Genomic DNA, 18,050 nt, shown 5'->3' on the forward strand with positions numbered 1-18,050 from the left:
ATCTATTTTAAGATTCATGAAATTGTGCGTTATAAAGCGCAAAGTAAAAACAACTAATGGCAATTCATGTAGAAAAAAATTTGGGCAATTATGATACAGAAAATTCTAGAACAAAGGAGAAGTGCTTGTGTTTTGAGGTTTGTGCATTATGCTTAAGTTCAACCATGGAGTCTTCTAGATTGTACATGTGGCAAAATCTGGTGGAATGTAGATGATATCCAACGGCCACTAGTGCTCGGATTTGCCATCTCTGCACCGTCGGATTGGCTTTATCCAACGACCATCTTTCAAAGTTATTCGCACACTATATAGGGGTATAGATAAGAACACACATCAACATCCTACACATATACGGAGTAGATTATAAAATTACTGGAATGTTTACATTCAGGGTTACTGGTAACCAGATCATATAGTAGGTCCTTTTCCCTGTTGCCAACAACTGCTCTGCTTGATTGTATCATTGTATGCAACTCCACTCTCCAGTTGCTTTAATCAAATGCCAAGCCTTGACACAACAAGTAGCCATGTGATATGTCCAGCCGATCGACATAGATGTACTACCTGAACCCAAGACCCCGGCGATGTATATAAGCTTCATCCAACTAGTACATGAAAAAAAAAATAAGAATATGGAAAATGGCTTCGCCCGGGTTCGAACCAGAGACCGTCCAGTGTGTTAGACTGTCCAAGTCGTCATTGCCAAGTACAAGTATGAAGCTTATATATATGGGGCATACACCGGTCCGGCGCGCTCTCAGAGGCTGCCGCCACCAACTGCCACCACTTCATCTTCAAAGTTGTACTGACGCATCATTCTTGTCCGGTCTAGCTGCCGTCAACACCACCACGGTACCTAACGTCACCACCTCCCTGCACGCGAACTGCTTAGCACGTCGCGGTCGCTGTCGGTACACCTCAGCACCATGCCGCCATGTACCACCAGCCGACACAACTTGAAATCTCTGGAAGATCTGTCGTGCGTAGCACCTGTCGACCAGGCATGACAAAGCGTAGCACCTGTCGGCCAGGCATGACTTGACATCTCCACCGAAGCTTTGTGCAAGACGAAGCCGCTCCACCTCCTACCTCTGACTTCCAGCGCTGCTCCACAAACGATGCTCCCAAGAGAGAAACGACACCGCAGTGCCGCCATCATCCGATCTGGAAAACCAAATCATAGTGTTTCCCCCGGAGCAGCACGAGTGGGTTGACAGTAGTTACAGAACGATGCCTTCATCAAGGTAACGGCGCAGAACGCCGCCATCATCCGCCATCGGCTCGGTTTTCATCGGCAACTATGTCTCCCCGACTTGCAGCCGGGACTAGATTACAGATCTCGAGATCCGATCATCCAATCTCAGGTCGACCACCTCCCACGTAGGAGATGACCACCACCGCCATAATCCTCGTGATGCGATGCAGACCCGGAGTGCTTCAGCGAGCCGTCGCCGAATCCGATGAGATGCAGCAGTTTGAGGACGTAACGGCAGCCGCCCGCCTAGACCCAAAGGTCTTAGATCAAGCCCGGGACACGCCCCGGCCGCCGCTGCCGCCATTTCATACTACTCCCGCCGGCTGCAGCCAAGCCCCCCCCCCCCCCCCCCGCCGCTGCCCGCCATCCTCGTCGGGAGGGAGATCCAAATCAGGCCACCGCCGCCTCAGATCTCGAGACGCCAGAGGAGGTCCGCCGCCGCCGCGCCACGGGGCCTTCGCCCAGCGACGTTGTCGGCAGCGGTGAAGGGAGGGGGATGCACGGAAAGTCGGGGGGAGGTTGGGAGGTGGCCGTCCGGTGCGGCCCGGCGGCGGCCGCACGGGGTCGGGAGAAGGGGTCGGGAGGAGGAGTACATGTAAGATGAATAAACCACATCAGTACGTCCTTTTTCCTGTTGCCAACAACTGCTCTGCTTGATTATATGCAACTCCGGCCACTCTCCAGTTGCCTTAATCAAATCAAATCCCATTATCCCAAGCCTGACAGCCCACCGGTTATATATATGATTGAATCGCAATCAGTGGGTGCATATGATTGAATAGCAATCAGATCGACAAGGACAAGACAGGAAACTTTAGGAGCGTGCATGAGATTGAGTAACCACCATACATAGGTTCACCAAGAGTTTGGATTACATATTTCATTACAGACGGTTGCTTTAATTAAACATAATATGCAACTACACTCTCCAGTTGCTTTTACTCAATTCCAAGCCCGAGAGTCCTCCTTGGTGTGCTGCCTAAGATGCCAAAATGAACACGGCAGGAAACTCCATGAGCTTGCATATAATTGAATAACCACCATAGGTGACACCAAGAGTCGGATTACATATATATCATGCATACCATGGGGCATCCTACACCAACAAGAACACATACTCATGGCAAAATCACCCATGGACACGCTTCAACTCTCCTACATCCAGATAGCCATAGCCTTTCTCTTGTTCGCTCAAGCCAAGAGCACCACAGAGGACACATCTGCCCTGCTTCCAAACCAAGCGATCCCCAGCTGTGTTGCCGGTGAGAGGTCTGCCCTTCTTGCCTTTAGAGCAGGTCTCTCAGACCCGGCCAACCTCCTTTCGTCATGGAAGGGTGACGACTGCTGCCGGTGGAAGGGCGTCTATTGCAGCAACAGAACCAGCCATGTTGTCAAGCTCGATCTCCAAGGCAGCGGTTACACAATCGACAGTGACAGTAGGAAGGTGCTAGCAGGCAACATAAGCTCCTCGTTGCTCGGTTTAGAACATCTGCGGTATCTCGACCTCAGCTTCAATGAATTTGACAAGATGCAAATACCGGAGTTCATCGGTTCTCTCCATAAGTTGAGATATCTTGACCTATCAATGTCAATGTTCATCGGAAGGATACCACCGCAGCTCGGTAATCTCTCCAACTTACAATACTTAGATCTTCGGTCCTCGTACCAGGACCGTGATATCCATGATGGCACATACTCCACGGATATCATGTGGTTGTCACGGTTGACTTCCCTTGAGCACCTGGATATGACCTACGTGGACCTCAGTGCAATTGTTCACTGGCTTCCACTGGTTAACATGCTTCCAACTCTGAAATTTCTTTTTCTTACCTCTTGCCAGCTTAGAACTAGCCCTGAATCTCTTCAGCTCTCAAATCTGACATCTCTTGAAACACTCTTTCTTGCGGGCAACCAGTTCCATCAGCGTAGCACGCCCAACTGGTTTTGGGATTTAACTAGCCTCAAGTATCTAGATATCTCATACAATGGTTTCTATGGCCCGTTTCCGGACGAGATAGGTAATATGACCTCCATGGTGGAACTTCATTTATCAGCAAATAGTCTTGTTGGCATGATGCCATCCAATATGAAGAACCTATGTAATCTGGAGGTATTATATTCTTATACGAGCAATATCAATGGGAGTATAACAGAATTACTCCATCGATTACCCAATTGTTCAAGGAATAAACTACAGAAGCTGGATCTATCGGACAGCAATCTGACTGGAAGCCTGCCAACTGCACCAGTACAAGCATTAAGCAACCTGAGCTGGCTGGTTCTCGATCATAACAAACTCACTGGTCATCTGCCACTGTGGATAGGAGAGCTCACGGAGCTGACAATTTTGGACCTTAACTCCAATAACCTAGATGGGGTCATACACGAAGGCCATTTATCGCGTCTAGATATGTTAGACAGTTTGATCTTGTCACACAACTCCGTAACCATCACAGTGAGTCCAACATGGGTTCCTCCTTTCAGTCTAAGAATGCTTCACCTTCGGTCCTGCCAGCTAGGGCCTAAATTTCCAATGTGGCTTAGATGGCAAACACACTTATGGAATCTTGATATATCAAACACAAGCATAAATGACATTGTACCAGGTTGGTTTTGGATCGCAGCTTCCTCAGCAGAGTATCTCAATATTCGAAATAATCAGATTTCAGGGGTCCTCCCATCAACAATGGAATTTATGAGAGGAGTCGTAATGGATTTCAGTTCTAACCAGCTTGATGGTCCAATACCTAAGCTTCCCATCAATCTCACTAGCTTTGATCTCAGTGGGAACAGAGTAATTGGGCCACTTCCATTAGACTTTGGAGCGCCGGGGCTTAGGACACTTCTTCTATATAACAACATGATCTCTGGCGCCATTCCATCTTCTTTGTGCAGTTTGCGAGCATTGAGGTTGTTAGATCTATCAAGAAATGGTCTCAATGGGTCAATTACCGATTGCCTAGTCAACGAATCCAGCACAAACATGACAGGCCTGGGTATTGCCAATCTAAGCTTGAGAAACAACAAACTCTCGGGTGAATTTCCTTCACTTCTCCAGAAATGCCCAAGACTCATCTTCCTTGATCTCGGACATAATCAGTTCTCTGGGACTTTACCGGCATGGATTGGGGAGAAGCTATTGTCTCTATCATTCTTACGACTGAGATCCAATATGTTTTATGGTCCCATTCCAGTCGAGCTTTCAAAACTTGTCAATCTTCAATATTTGGACCTTGCCTACAACAATATATCGGGGAGCATACCGAGATCCATTTTTAGTCCCACAGGCATGGCACAAACAAGAGACAAAACTAATTATCTTCAGTATGCATCTAGTTCTGAATTTGGTGTTGGTCAAAATCAACTAGTTGACTACACTGTGAATTTCACGGTACTCACAAAAGGTCAAGAGAGATTATATACAGGAGAAATCATATACATGGTGAATCTTGATTTATCGTGTAATAGTATTACCGGAGAGATCCCTGCAGAGATCGGCTCTCTTGTACAACTGAAGAACCTGAACCTATCATCGAACAACTTCAACAGCAAAATTCCTGAGAATATTGGCGCTTTAGTGCAAGTGGAGTCACTTGACCTATCACAAAATGAGTTGTCTGGTGAGATCCCTTCAAGCTTGTCGGCTCTCACATCATTGAGTCGCCTGAACATGTCCTTCAACAATCTGGAAGGAAAGATACCGGCTGGAAATCAACTGCAAACACTTGAAGACCAGGCATCTATTTATATTGGCAACACGGGCCTTTGTGGCCCCCCTCTCTCGTGGAAATGTTCACAGCCAGAGCCAATTCCAGGAGAAAGCCATCGAGATGCAGGTGATGGTGACGTGGTTTCGTTTTTCGTCGCCGCTGGTTCCGGATATGTGATGGGTCTGTGGGTGGTCTTCTGCACCTTCTTGTTCAAGAGGAGATGGAGAGCCTCATGGTACTCGCTGTGTGACAGCCTGTACAACCGGGTCTATGTCCAAGTGGTTGTTACCTGGGCTTCCTTGCGAGGTAAACTATTTAATGGGTAGAAGCTGAGAAGAGATCAACAGCAGTGGTTCTTTCTTTGCTCTCATGTAATTTGATAAATACTCTGGAGATTTATCATGTATCAATCGATGTTCAAGTGTATTGTGCTAGAACTAGTCAGGATATATGTATGCATTCAAGGCGCATGCCATCGTCCGAGACTGGTATGCTGTTTCTTGTACTGTATTAGAACCAGCATATGTTGGTTCTTGGTTTGCCGTGGACATGTAATTTAATACCCTGGAGATTTATCATGAATGTTCAATTGTGTTGTGCCGGAACTAGTCACAGATATGTATGTATTCATGGTGACACCATCGACTGAGGTTGGTATATATGATATGATGTGTTTTGTATGTTTAACTTGTTGCGAAGTTGTTGCTGGTATGGTGTCTATTGTCTCTACACTTGCCTGCGACAAGCATGTTATATTACAGAGATTGGTATATATGATGTTTTTCATATTGTGCTAGAACCAGCACTGGTGGTTCTTGGTTGCTCTGGACATAGAAAGTACTAATTGATATAATCCAAATCATGATCTGAAATTAGAAGACTGTTCAGAATCTGCCGTGGGTATCTCATAGTACAAATTGACCATCAGCCACTATCTCACCTGAAGAATAAACTGATTGCCTGATCGCTAACCCCACTAGGAATCTCCGGTTCAAACCCGGGCGAAGCCATTTAATCATTTTTTTTTTCATTTTTTGTGTGTGTTCTTCTCTGAACACATGTCAGCCAAGCTCATTAAGTAGTTTTTTTTTCCTGAAGTTTAATTCTATCAGTTCTTCGCCGTTGTATCGTATCATTTTGTTAAGAGCAACTCAATGCAATTTGGAACTGCATAGATAGCTGCAGATAAACTGTATGTCATGGTGTTCTGTTTTCCTGTCTGTCAGATAAGCATGGAAGAGCTGAGAAGGAATCATCATTCAGAGAAGAGAGGTGCGTTGGAGTAGATCTCCGTCTCCACCAGTAGCACGCACGCAGGCGATTCACCGCGCCGATTGCCATGGTTCAGTCACTCCAAATGCCAAAAAATGGTGTTGATACCGTCTCAAGAAGCAAGGTATTTGTTGCTGATACATCTCTTGTAGATTCGTACACACTTTTAAGACCTAACTGGAGCGAATTGTTCTCTGAACTCACAAGAACTCTCGCATAGGTGAGATAAATTCGCTGAACACCTTGTGATGGACAAATTCAAACATCATAACTCACAAGAACACTCTGTAGTACATGAATCTACAGGTGTTTTCCATCTATTGTGGATCTCCAGCACTCGTGAAACAACTCAAGGATCTTTCAAAAGAATTCAGCCAGACGAACACAACTAGGTTCCATTTCCACAAGAAGTTGCAAGACTATACCAGAAGAAATTTTAAACAGGTTGCAGACGTACTTGCACAGGAAAAGAAATTAACCACAACTAGGTTCCATTTCCACAAGGAGAACTCCTAAAGACCGTACCAGAAGAATTTTAAACAGCATGCAGATATACTTGTCTAGGAGAAGAATTTGATATGACAGCAGCAGTCGCATAGTAAATATAGATTTAAAAGTACGGTGGGTTGGGTTGTACAAAGTACATTGAAAGCTAGTGTCGCAAGCATACATAGACTGGAATATTTAGAGATATCAACTAGATATTGGAACAGTGATATTGATTATTAGAATGACTGGCTTCCAGGTGGTGGCCCTCGCAGAAGCATGCTTTCTCTCTTCAGTTTTTCTGCCCTGACAGTCTCTAATTTGCGCCTATCAATACTCTTCTCTCCAGGTTCTTTTGGAGGTCTGCCTCTTTTTTTAGGTTGAATATCACCTGTTGTTTTGCGCACAGGTTGAATATCACCTGATGTACTTCTATCCTTTCGAGGCCTGCCCCTTTTCTTAGGTTGATCACTAGGTTTCAGACATACTAGAGCATTTTCTCCTGCTGATGCTGACGCCTGAAGCCACCCTGGTAGTGGCAGGTTGTTTGACTGTTGGCGATTTACCGCTCTGACCACCATCTGATTGCTAGCAACATTAGTTCTGTAGTCAGGAGCAATATTCTGATGATTGAATTTGTCCATCACAAGTGTGTTGAGTGGAATGGTTATGTCCAACGGTAGCAGGATCTCCTCCAGTTCGTGCCACTCAAGATCTTCCTGGTCTCCATCTTCATAGACAACGGTGTACCAATTGTTTCCACTGTCATACCTGACAACTTGCCCTGCATAGTACTTGTCTCCAAACCACTTTCTCACTTTCCTCTCTACTAGCCATTCACCAAAGCGATGATCAACTCCAGATCGCGGGGCATCTCTTACTGCAAGTTGTGAACCAGATGCGAAATCAGGAGGAAAGTCTGGGACACCATTGATAACGATGGCAGGCTCTCTGGGTACTTGAACAACAGGTGCAGTGTCTGACTCTTGCATGCCCTTCCTCCCCTCCATGACCTGATACTGCATCGATTCCTTGGATTTAGCTAGGAACATCCTGGAGGAGAAAGAAAATAGTTTCATCCACATAATGGGTCATCGTAAGCAGGAAAACTCAAAGAACAAGCAAGCATAAACCAAACACTTTCACAGCTACAACGCGGTATTTTGATGAGTCGAAAAATAAGAGATAGCAACCAACACTTGTACTCCCTTGTGTCAAAAAAACGTCTTATATTTTAAGACAGAGGGAGTATTTAGGAAGCACTGCACATCACATTCGCATCAGTACTGATATTTCCATCTCTACTTCCATTTAGGTTACCCTTGGGATATTAACCAGCTACAGATGCATTTCTGTGTTTGCATCTGTACTTCACCTATGCGCCAGAGTGCTGTATTAGTGCGATGTGTAAAATGTACTAGTGTATCTACACACAACAGAGCAATGCACACTATCTCCACAAATATCAGTTGCCTGTGTACACATGCTTCAACTGAAAAATTGAAAAATTTCCGAGAAAAGCAGCCACTAGAATCAGCACAACCACCAATCCATAACACAAGCAGCAGCACAACACCAGTAGCTTAAGCGGCAGCAGCTAGCGCACGCACGAGAGTGGAAGAGGAGCTCACCGCCCGGCGACGAGGCAGATGCAGATCCGCGGCGGCCGGCGTTGGAGAGGAGGCAGAGTCGGGCCGTTGTCGAGGAGGGGGCGCCTAGGAGGGCGGTGGCGAGGAGATGGGCGTCGAGGAAGAGGGAGGGCGTCGGCGTCCCGCCTGGATGCTCTGCGCGACGGGGGAGGTGGGGCGGCGTCCGGCGGAGGATGCGTGCACTACGGAGGAAGCGAGGGAGCGGCGACGGCGGGATCCGGGGGAGCGGCCACCGGCGGCCGGCGGCTTGTGGCGGCGCTGGTGGGATTTGGGAACCGCTAGCACGCGCAAGCAAGAGGAAAATGAGTTCTTTTTTCTTTAGTCGGGTGGGGAACCGGGGATGCGTTTATTTATTTTTCGCCAATACGCAATCATTACATTAATAGAAAAAGTTAGAATTAGTAAATGAGCTTGTAAAACACATGGCATGGACGCAAAGGGGCGTGAACATGATGATCGAAGCGAAGAGACATAAGATGCTCGACCCAAACAACGAAGAACACGGCTAAACTCGCCAACTGGAGAAGCAATCCAATCAACAACTAGACCACCAAAACTCCGAAGGCAGCACCGAGGATGTCGCGAGCAATCAAGACAACCTTCATGAAGGAGAATAGTAACACCTAGACACCATCGTCATCCGATCCGGAAACTCGGACCTGGAGTTTCCCCCAATGCTCGCAGAGAGCACATAAAACGGCCATGGCAGCGCCTTCAAGAAGCGGACAGCACCCGCGGGTGTCGCTGCTGCTAGCATAAGATGTAGGGTTTAGCCCAGGCCAATTTCAAGCCGTTGGAACACTGTCGAAGAGGAGGTCGTCGGGCATAGGCTGGAGCTGCGACTGCGGGAAGGGGAACCACGCACGACGTTGAAGGAGGAACCGGGCATCGCCGGACATGAGAACTCTGGAGGAGGGGAAGGATGTGTGGCTGCGCGGAATGAGAGGCGGCGGGGATGGGACGGTGACCGTAGCCTCGGACAAGACAAGATCTAGAAGGAGGCACAGATCCGGGCCACGGGGACCAGGGCAGCATGAGTGCAGACGGACTAAAGGAGCTGGAAGGGGATTCAGCTCCAGAACATGCCAGAGACGTAGATGCATTGGGATGGATGGTTAACCAAGGCACCCGCTAGGTGGTGGTGGTGCAGAGACGCCGAGGAGCCAACGAGCCAAAGGAGCCAACAAGCCGTAAAAGAGCGCATCCCCCGAGGCTCGTCCAGTCCGAAGCCGCACCGATCAGTCGTGAACGCAGGTCCATGCCCACCGGGCTGAAGCCGCCCCTGGGGGTGGTAGTGGTCGTCGTCGTCGTCGAAGTGGTCTCACACGCAACCAAACTCCCAACCAATCCAAAAGGCAACCACCGACGGGAACAACCGCATCCAACAGCCTGCATGGCCGCCTCACGAAGAGGCGGTCCTAAAGCTCGAGCAGATGGGTGGAGCCGCAGCTAGCAGGGCTCAACCGACCGCCATGGCTGGCCGGCCAGAGCACTACAATCAGCTAGAAAGGGCGTCCAAATCGCGTCCGGGGTAGACAGTGAGCCACCACGGGGGAAGTTCGGCCGAGGCAAGCACCCACCCCGCTAGCGAGCAAGGGAAGCCGGGAGAGGCAGCCTCCGCCGCTGCCAAACAGATCTGGCGGGGGGTGGGGGTGGGGGGAGGAAAGACAGCCCCGCCGCACCATCCCAAGGCCCGGCGTGGTTTCGTCGGCCAGCCCTCTGGCGGCAGTGACGCGGGGGCAGGTGGAGGATGGGTGCCGGCCACCGGCGTCTAGAGTTTCCTCTGAGTCGCCCGACTCGGGCGACGCGGGGGTCAAGGGTGGGCAGGGTATTTATTTTGCCATTTTCATTATTAATCAATAAATAAACAAGAATTATTAGGTTAATTAGGAGAAAATTGGGCTAAAACCAACACAATTCAACCCACACACAATGCCCAACATGGACCAACTGGTCACTTGACGTGCAGAGTAGCAAAAAAAAGGCAACCATCGAAGAGGTCGCAAGCACATCATCATCATTGTTTGCCCCCGAACAAATGACCCAGACTTTATAGTAGAGCCCCACCAACAAACCCAACCCACAAATAGTTGTACACAGGGCATGATGGCCCATGCCAACAACTGGCCACACACGCTAGCGACCGACAACTTCGACTTTGTCTACAACCATCGCAAGGGAAATATGCAGGGCTTACACCAACTGGGCCCACCGCAAGCGACCATCAAGTGCCCACCATCATCACCAACTGGACTCATTCCACCGCAGCTCCGACTCCACAACAACCCAATGAACCACAGAAGAACTCACCGGACCCACCAAACCGGACCCACCAAAAAGAGTGAGCTACCAGAGTTCGAGCCGCAGCCTAAACTCATCTTGACGCCATCATTTGTGCCAAGCAGATGTCATCGTCCCTAGTACAACTTCCTCAACAAACCACGCGGATAAGATACCCCCAACCACCGGTTTCCCTGTCGTAGTCAGCTCTGAAACGATGCCCTCAAAGGGGGAGAAAGACACGAAGACGCCTCCATCACCCGATCCAAGAACTTGAGGTTTACCTCGGGAGACAAGGCCGCAGGGAGAAGGATGAGCACACCTCCACAATGACGCTTTGAAGAAAGATTGCGACACTTGTGACCATCAGCCACTGTCTGACGTGAAGAATACTGATACGGTAAATAAATTGATCAAGTGCCTGATAGCTTGCGGTGGGGAAGCTCCAGCGTGAACGCTCCGAACAAAAGGATTCTAAATCAAAATTTGGACGGAAAAGGTTTCGTGGTGTAGTTGGTTATCACGTCAGTCTAACACACTGAAGGTCTCCGGTTCCAACCCGGGCGAAGCCATCTTTTTATGTGTGTTCTTTTCTTTTTAACCCTTTCATGTCAGCCGAGAGCTCCTTCAGTAGTGTTTTCTTGTAGTTTAATTCTCTGAAGTCGCACTAGAAGGATCACCGGCTGGTCTGTTCTTTTCACTCCCCTTCTTTCATCTTCTTTTTAGACGCAAAACTGTATGTCATGGTGTTTGTTTTCCTTGTCAGGTAAATATGGAAGGGTTGACAAGGAATCGTTCAGAGAAGAGAGACACCGGGTACAGCCAGCGCGCTGGAGCAACTAGATCTCCATCTCCACCTGTACCACACAGATTGCTTTGCTCCTCCTCCCTTTCCTCGTGGCAATCAGCCTCCTCCGCTCGCTCCGACATGGCTTACCTTGCAGCATGTATGAATGAAGAAGCCGACGATGGTCAGCGGTGACTGTCGTAAAGACACAAAACCGCTCCGTGAAACTTGCTCTTTGTGATCATTGTAGAAGACATAATTGCTTTTGAGTGCATGACACAATGGTTTACATGTGCTAGATACCTTGCTAACTCAAAATGCAGCTCGTTCTCAAAGTTGAACTGACCAAACAGGAGCACGGATCCAATGTTGAATTCCGAAAGTTACAACCAGGCTAAAGATGGGTAGAAATTTTGTTCCCAAATACAGGATGGCTTCGCGTCTTTGTAGATCCGTTCGTCAAACAAGTTGAGGGCGGCTAGACCGCAAAATGCTAGATGCCTATCATGGCCATGGGTGAGCGGTGGCACGCTAGAGCACCACACCACAACTTACTTGATATTCGGATTTGGCCACGCTTTGGCATCCTGATATCTCCTATTCTGAAGTTCACTACATTTCTAAATGCGCATACATATGCATGTACGTTGCTACTACTTGCTAGCTACTCCCTCCGTCCTTTAAAGAGTGTACTTCCAATTTTCTTGGAAAGTCAAACTTTTTTATGTTTCACCGTGTTTATATAATAATACATCAACATTTATGCCATCAAATTAGTAGCATTATATTCGTGATAAAATATACTTTCATCATACCTATTTAATTTCACAAACATTGATATATTTTTGCACAAACTTGGTCAAACTTTGAGATAGTTTGATTCTCCAACAAAGTTGGAAATACACTCTTTAAAGGACGGAGGGAGTAGCCTGCACTACCTTCGTCCATTTCTCTAGCTTGTTTCTGCTAACAAGGCACAAGTTTTTATAGGAGAGAAGACTAGTGAAACACTTGAAACAAAGAGCGAGCTTTCTCCATCAATCGCAAAGATCCAAAAATTGATTGGCATGTCCTATACATTGTGGTTGGTCGAGAGCCTTTATCTACATTAAAAACGTTCTAGGACATATTATTTTCTAGAAGATATTCGTAAATAAATGATTTTCCACATAGAGGCCTTCTCATTCATATATGTGATGCTTTTGCGCAGTTCTTTAGCGGTCATTTCAAATTTTGGTGAGCCAGCTCAACTCATTATTTTCCATGTCCATACTGTAATAAATTAAATAACTAGCACTATTAATTCGCAAAGAAGAACTAACTAGCACTCGGATGGAAAGCAATCGTATGGTACATGTATATCTCATCATGGGAGATAGGTGATCAAATAAAGGATCATATGTTTGTCTCGTTGCTAAAAAAAGACTACGAATTAATTCAAATATTAGTTGGGTATGTTCTAACTTTTGGGACATTAGACAATAAAAAATAGCTAATCATTGTAGGCATAAAATTCTCATCTACTTGTCTTATTAAGAACTCCTTGCATATTGGACCACATGCGACCATATTGACAAAAAGGTCCACCCCTGAACGTAATTGACGAAACTACCATGGCATTAGGCCCGACAGCCGACACATGACACCTGCCGCTCCAACTGGAGGAGGCAGGGCCTGCCGTCGTAGCCCGTGGCGGCAAGTTGAGCAGAACGGCTACCAAAGCTGATGGTTATCGGAAAACGGAAGAGGTGGGCCCTGCCGCCACATGCTATGGCTGACACCCTTTGACGTGGAGCCTGCCACCATGCGCCATGGCGGCAATACTGTTGTGGTTGCTCGGGATTGGACAACGCATTGCAGTCATGTCAGTTGTTAGAAGGATTGCCATCACCTTTTGTGTCGAAAGTGCTCCAGCCGACAACACGGATTTGTTCCCATGCGAAGCTGATTCCCATGCACGTCAAATCTCTCTTCATCATTCCCGCTTAATTTTTCTGCCATCGCACTCATAATCTGAGCCTATAAAATAGGCCGTCGAACCTCTCTTCATCCTTCATCGAGAAACTGTCCTTAGCCATTTCTCTGTTCATGTCTGGTGACCCTTTCTGTTGTTTTACTCCAACGATGTCTCATTTGCTTTGGTCAGGTGTGGCAGGAATAATGCAGACTGTTAGTAGGGGAGGTGTGCATTTTGAAGAACTAGATAACGCTTGCACGTTGCTGCGAAATTCTTTAGCAATGAATTTATTAAAAATAAAATTAGAATATATGAGAGTATTACTGCACCACATTCAGCCTAGGAGTAAACGAAAGGTTGATGCATGCATTCAAGTTCAGTTATTTATTATTGAAAAATAATCAATCATGTGAAGCATTTTCATGTGCTTGATGATGTGGAGGGCTTGCATGCGGTGGAAAGGGAAACAAATGAAAAGTTGAATGATTGCATGGCGCTTTATGATGTGAAGGGTGTGTGTCTGGTGGAAAGTAGAAAGTTAAAGGTTTATTGGTTGGCACTTGATGATGTAGATTCCATGTGCATTTAAATGGAAGACGGTATATGTGGGACTTAGTAGTGTTTTACCTACATAGACACGCTGCTAACTTAATCTATTATATTGACACTGAAGGAAGTGAAAAATGAGCTGTTAAAAAAACTATGTATTGATTTTGCCATGGTCTCATTACATGACCATATTTCGGTGACCATACACGTTTTTTAAGATCATTTATAGTTACATGCCCAATTTTAGGTATTTTTTGTTTTTTCTCATATTTTTAGAGAATTTAATCTTAATGCATAGTTAATAGCGTGCAATCTGGATCGCATGCTGCTAGATCTAGACTTAATAGTGTTTCACTTCCTGTCACACGCTGCTAACTAGGTTTTTATACATATTGTCTTACTATCAGTATATCATATTGAAATTAGTTCTATCTACTTGATCGATATATAACATACATATATGAAGAAGTACTGCTTGAACATCTGGACTACATGCATAATACATATTAATTTGGAAGAACTGGTTTTTAGTAAGTTCAAGAACTAAAAGCAATACATAACTGGCCATTGCTACTCTCGGTGATGCCTAAGCGGAAAACATCACTAGTGCAATGGATGCCACCAGAAGAAATCCTGCAAGTGATCTAGCTGGGAGTACGAAACAAATCATCATAACAATGAGTGCATATCAAAGCTTCTTAAAGTTTTCTATCTTGGCTCGGATTTTTTTGGGTGTGCATAACATTCATTTGTATTTGCTGCTCATCCATCTTGACTTGCTCCTCATCCATCTTTACTTGCTTCTCGTGTGCGTCTGTCAAAGCATCATCCAACCGGGCTCTGACTGATCGAGTGCCGTATTCAACCAACTGATTTATGTAAGCCATTAAGAGATCGACCCATATCCATGTGTAGCAAGAGCATGGTTCCTGCATGAGTGTGTATGTAATTAATGCCATGAAAACTAGAGTTACAAGTCAAATATGTAATTTAATTAATTAAGAGAAAAATATGTTTGTTGTACGTACCTGAGTTCCCTTGCGTGCACACATGAGGTATTCTCGAGTTGGATTTCTTTTTTAGTACAAGGTTTTGTTCACAACAGGGTATTTGCAGCCACAAAAGAGCACATGTTGCCTGGATGAAGGTGTGCTTCCCTGTCGGTGGTGGACGAAATGCCGCCGGATCCGCCAGATGACGTGCTGTTGCGATGCGATGAGGCGCCCGACACATCCGACAACAATGGAGAACTCATGGTGGCCACCTGATGTTGAGAGAAGCAAAAATACAAGGGGAAGATCAAAGGGACACTATTAGGAAAAGATCTACTAGTGGCGCACCAGTTTTGCCTATTAATTGCGCACTACTGGTGTGCTACTGGTACCACGCCACTAGTATTATATACTAATGACGCATCACTGGTGCGCCATTAGTATCTGGTATAGACCACGCCGTGCGCCATTAGTATAGACTAACATGCGCCATTAGTATGCCTCCCAGGAGGCCATATTTACCCATGTGCTTTGGCATACTAATGACGCACTGTAGGGTGATGCGCCATTAGTATGAATATTATGTTTTTTTTACTTTTCTGATTTTTGCACAGGTTACAAAATATATTATTGGACAGAATATAGACAGCACCACACAATAACAACAGATTCATCGAATACAATAGAAAATTAGTCTCCGAATAGAATTCATCATATTAGTCTCCGAATTCAAAAGACCGAATAAAGATAGAACATTACAAGTCTCGAGACCGCGAGTAGCGAGTTTGTCGGAAGTAATACTAATCCTAACAAGTCCTACTAATCATCATCATACAACTTCTACTCGTTATTAATAACAAGTCATACGATCATCATCTTGATAGTCATCGAACCAACCCTACTTAATTGTTCTTAGCACATGATCATCAGTATTAGGCAGGACCTAAATACCCTATTTAAGGTAAAATAGTATAAAACAATATAGACCCTGACTCTCCATTATGGAGAATGGAGAACATCCTGTCTTCAATTCTTGTGCTTTGCTTCCTTTTGCTTCCAAGAACCTCCTTACGACTGTCCATACATTTTTTTCATCCTTTGATTTTCATGTCTCCACTTCTTTTAGAAATCTCGTATGGACAGTTGAAATTCGTAGGATGACCTGCTTGTATGTTCAAAACATTAAGACTACCTTTCTGATGCATCAAATGAGGCACACAATTCTCTGGGATTATTTGTTGAAAAACATAGTAATAACTTCATAGTTAGCAATGGTGTACTAGTTTTTAGAAGTATGCAAAAGATGCACGGATGTCGTAATAGTAAAAATCTTACCAGGGTATCTCCATGGTAGTTACCATAGTTGAACACATGCACTAGTGGCACGTATTGACTATAATGTTGAGGAGTTTGATTGTAGATATTGTAATTCTCAATGTCAGTACAAAATCCAACCAGATGATTTTTCTTCTTGTAAGTTGTTAATTCGGAGCCATCAGTGTAGTGGGTTTTGTCTACCATCTCCCGCACATTCTTTGAACAATAAAAATAAGCTGTCAATGGAAATAAGCTGTCAACTATTTTGAAATAAACAATATAAATTAGCTAATAACTATGTTTGAGAAACTCACATATCGGTAGAACTGGAGGCGTATCAATAAGGACCCAAATGTCCATATTGTCTTGGTCGATGTCAGGATTATCAAGATCCATGGTGACAAGCATACCCTCATCAAAACCATACATCTTGCAAAATGCTTCCCAATTTTTACAACCAAAATGGGTTACGCTCCAAGAATTAAACAGATTTACTTCAAAGTCCACATCGTGATGAGTCCTTAGGTGAATTTTCTTTGTTTCAGAAATTTCATGGTCTTCAAAATCCATCCTCTCCAAGACATAGCGTCTTGCATGGCATGGGATAAGCTATACTCGAATTGTAAAAGATGAAAATTATACGTTGAAATAGTTGAAGTCATGCTTAATTATGAAAAAAACAATTGTCGTCGTTGCGTACCATTTCAACTTCGAAGGTCTCCTCGAGCTTAATGCTGAAGCGCCGATCATCGTCCAGGTGAGGCCTATCGCATAGACCTCGATCGTCGTGGCACCAGTCGCACTCCCTCGGAAGACTTTCGTCGTCCGATGACGACATTTCCTACGTTCATAATTCAAAACTACATAGGATGAGTGGTTCCTCTTCCAGATTAGGGTTTATTGATGACGAGCAGCTGACATTAGTAATAACTATGAGTTGATATCACACTTCTATATGTATAACACAAGAGGCAGTTGATCCTACTTAATTAAGTACTAAGATACCCTGGCCCATGCATTTGTCGCAAGTACCCCATATATCTTATTTTTAGAAAAGTCATGCTAAAATTCACGAAAATTTTTAGCATGACCTTTGCTGAAAATAGGACATATGGAGTATCCGAATTTGCCGGAACGGAAGTTTATCGACATTTCGGCAAACTCAAGGGCCTCTCGGGGTACCTGCAAAATCAACACGACACGATGGTCAGAGAAAAAACCCAGCAAACTCCTTCCCTTCACTCGGGGTACAACAATATATCTTGTAGCCATGAAAAATAATACCAACTAGGATCGGTATGACCTTCGTTTTTCATTTTCTGTATGATCAATTAAATCTTCTGCAAGCTTATATGAAAAGGTTCAACAACTTGAAACGTAACTCTTGCTTGGTGTTCCAAATCATTTCATTTATATTTTAAATGACATTAGGAATTATTTCATAATAGAATTTACCCCCAAAACAAATTCCTTTAATGCCATTCTCAAACTCTGAGTTTCCTCTGTTGCACTAAAACTAATTCAAATAATTTTTATAAAATTGCCACAAATTTTTTGGGTGACCCTATAATTCCTATAAATCATTTTTGAACAAAGACCCATCCTACTCTATTGAAATTTTTGAGAGAAACACCCACTTCTCCATTCTGATCCATTTTCAGTTTACAACTACAACCCTATTTCCCCTAGCTCCTAAAAATCTACAAAATTATCCCAACACAAGAACAGTACCTACACTCCTTTTTCCCAAACATCTCCTAATCACAAGTTCTAAATTTTCAATAGGCCACATGGAT

The 18,050-nt window shown here is 45.0% G+C and overlaps 1 protein-coding gene and 1 non-coding gene across 2 annotated transcripts; one reads left to right on the top strand and one right to left on the bottom strand.

Moving 5' to 3' along the window:
* Positions 1-6,816: 6,816 nt before the first annotated feature.
* Positions 6,817-8,692, bottom strand: LOC123131752 (uncharacterized). Its single transcript, XM_044551429.1, has 2 exons — positions 8,355-8,692; positions 6,817-7,776 (listed from the first exon to the last, which is right to left on the bottom strand). The coding sequence occupies exon 2, from the start codon at positions 7,773-7,775 to the stop codon at positions 6,963-6,965; it is 813 nt and encodes a 270-aa protein (XP_044407364.1). The 5' UTR covers position 7,776; positions 8,355-8,692; the 3' UTR covers positions 6,817-6,962.
* Positions 8,693-11,150: 2,458 nt separating this feature from the next.
* On the top strand, positions 11,151-11,224 carry TRNAV-AAC (transfer RNA valine (anticodon AAC)). The gene has a single exon. It is a non-coding gene; the product is annotated as a tRNA-Val (tRNA).
* Positions 11,225-18,050: the final 6,826 nt, after the last annotated feature.

Source organism: Triticum aestivum, chromosome 6A (assembly GCF_018294505.1).
Source record: "Triticum aestivum cultivar Chinese Spring chromosome 6A, IWGSC CS RefSeq v2.1, whole genome shotgun sequence".
Classification (NCBI taxonomy): Eukaryota; Viridiplantae; Streptophyta; class Magnoliopsida; order Poales; family Poaceae; genus Triticum; species Triticum aestivum.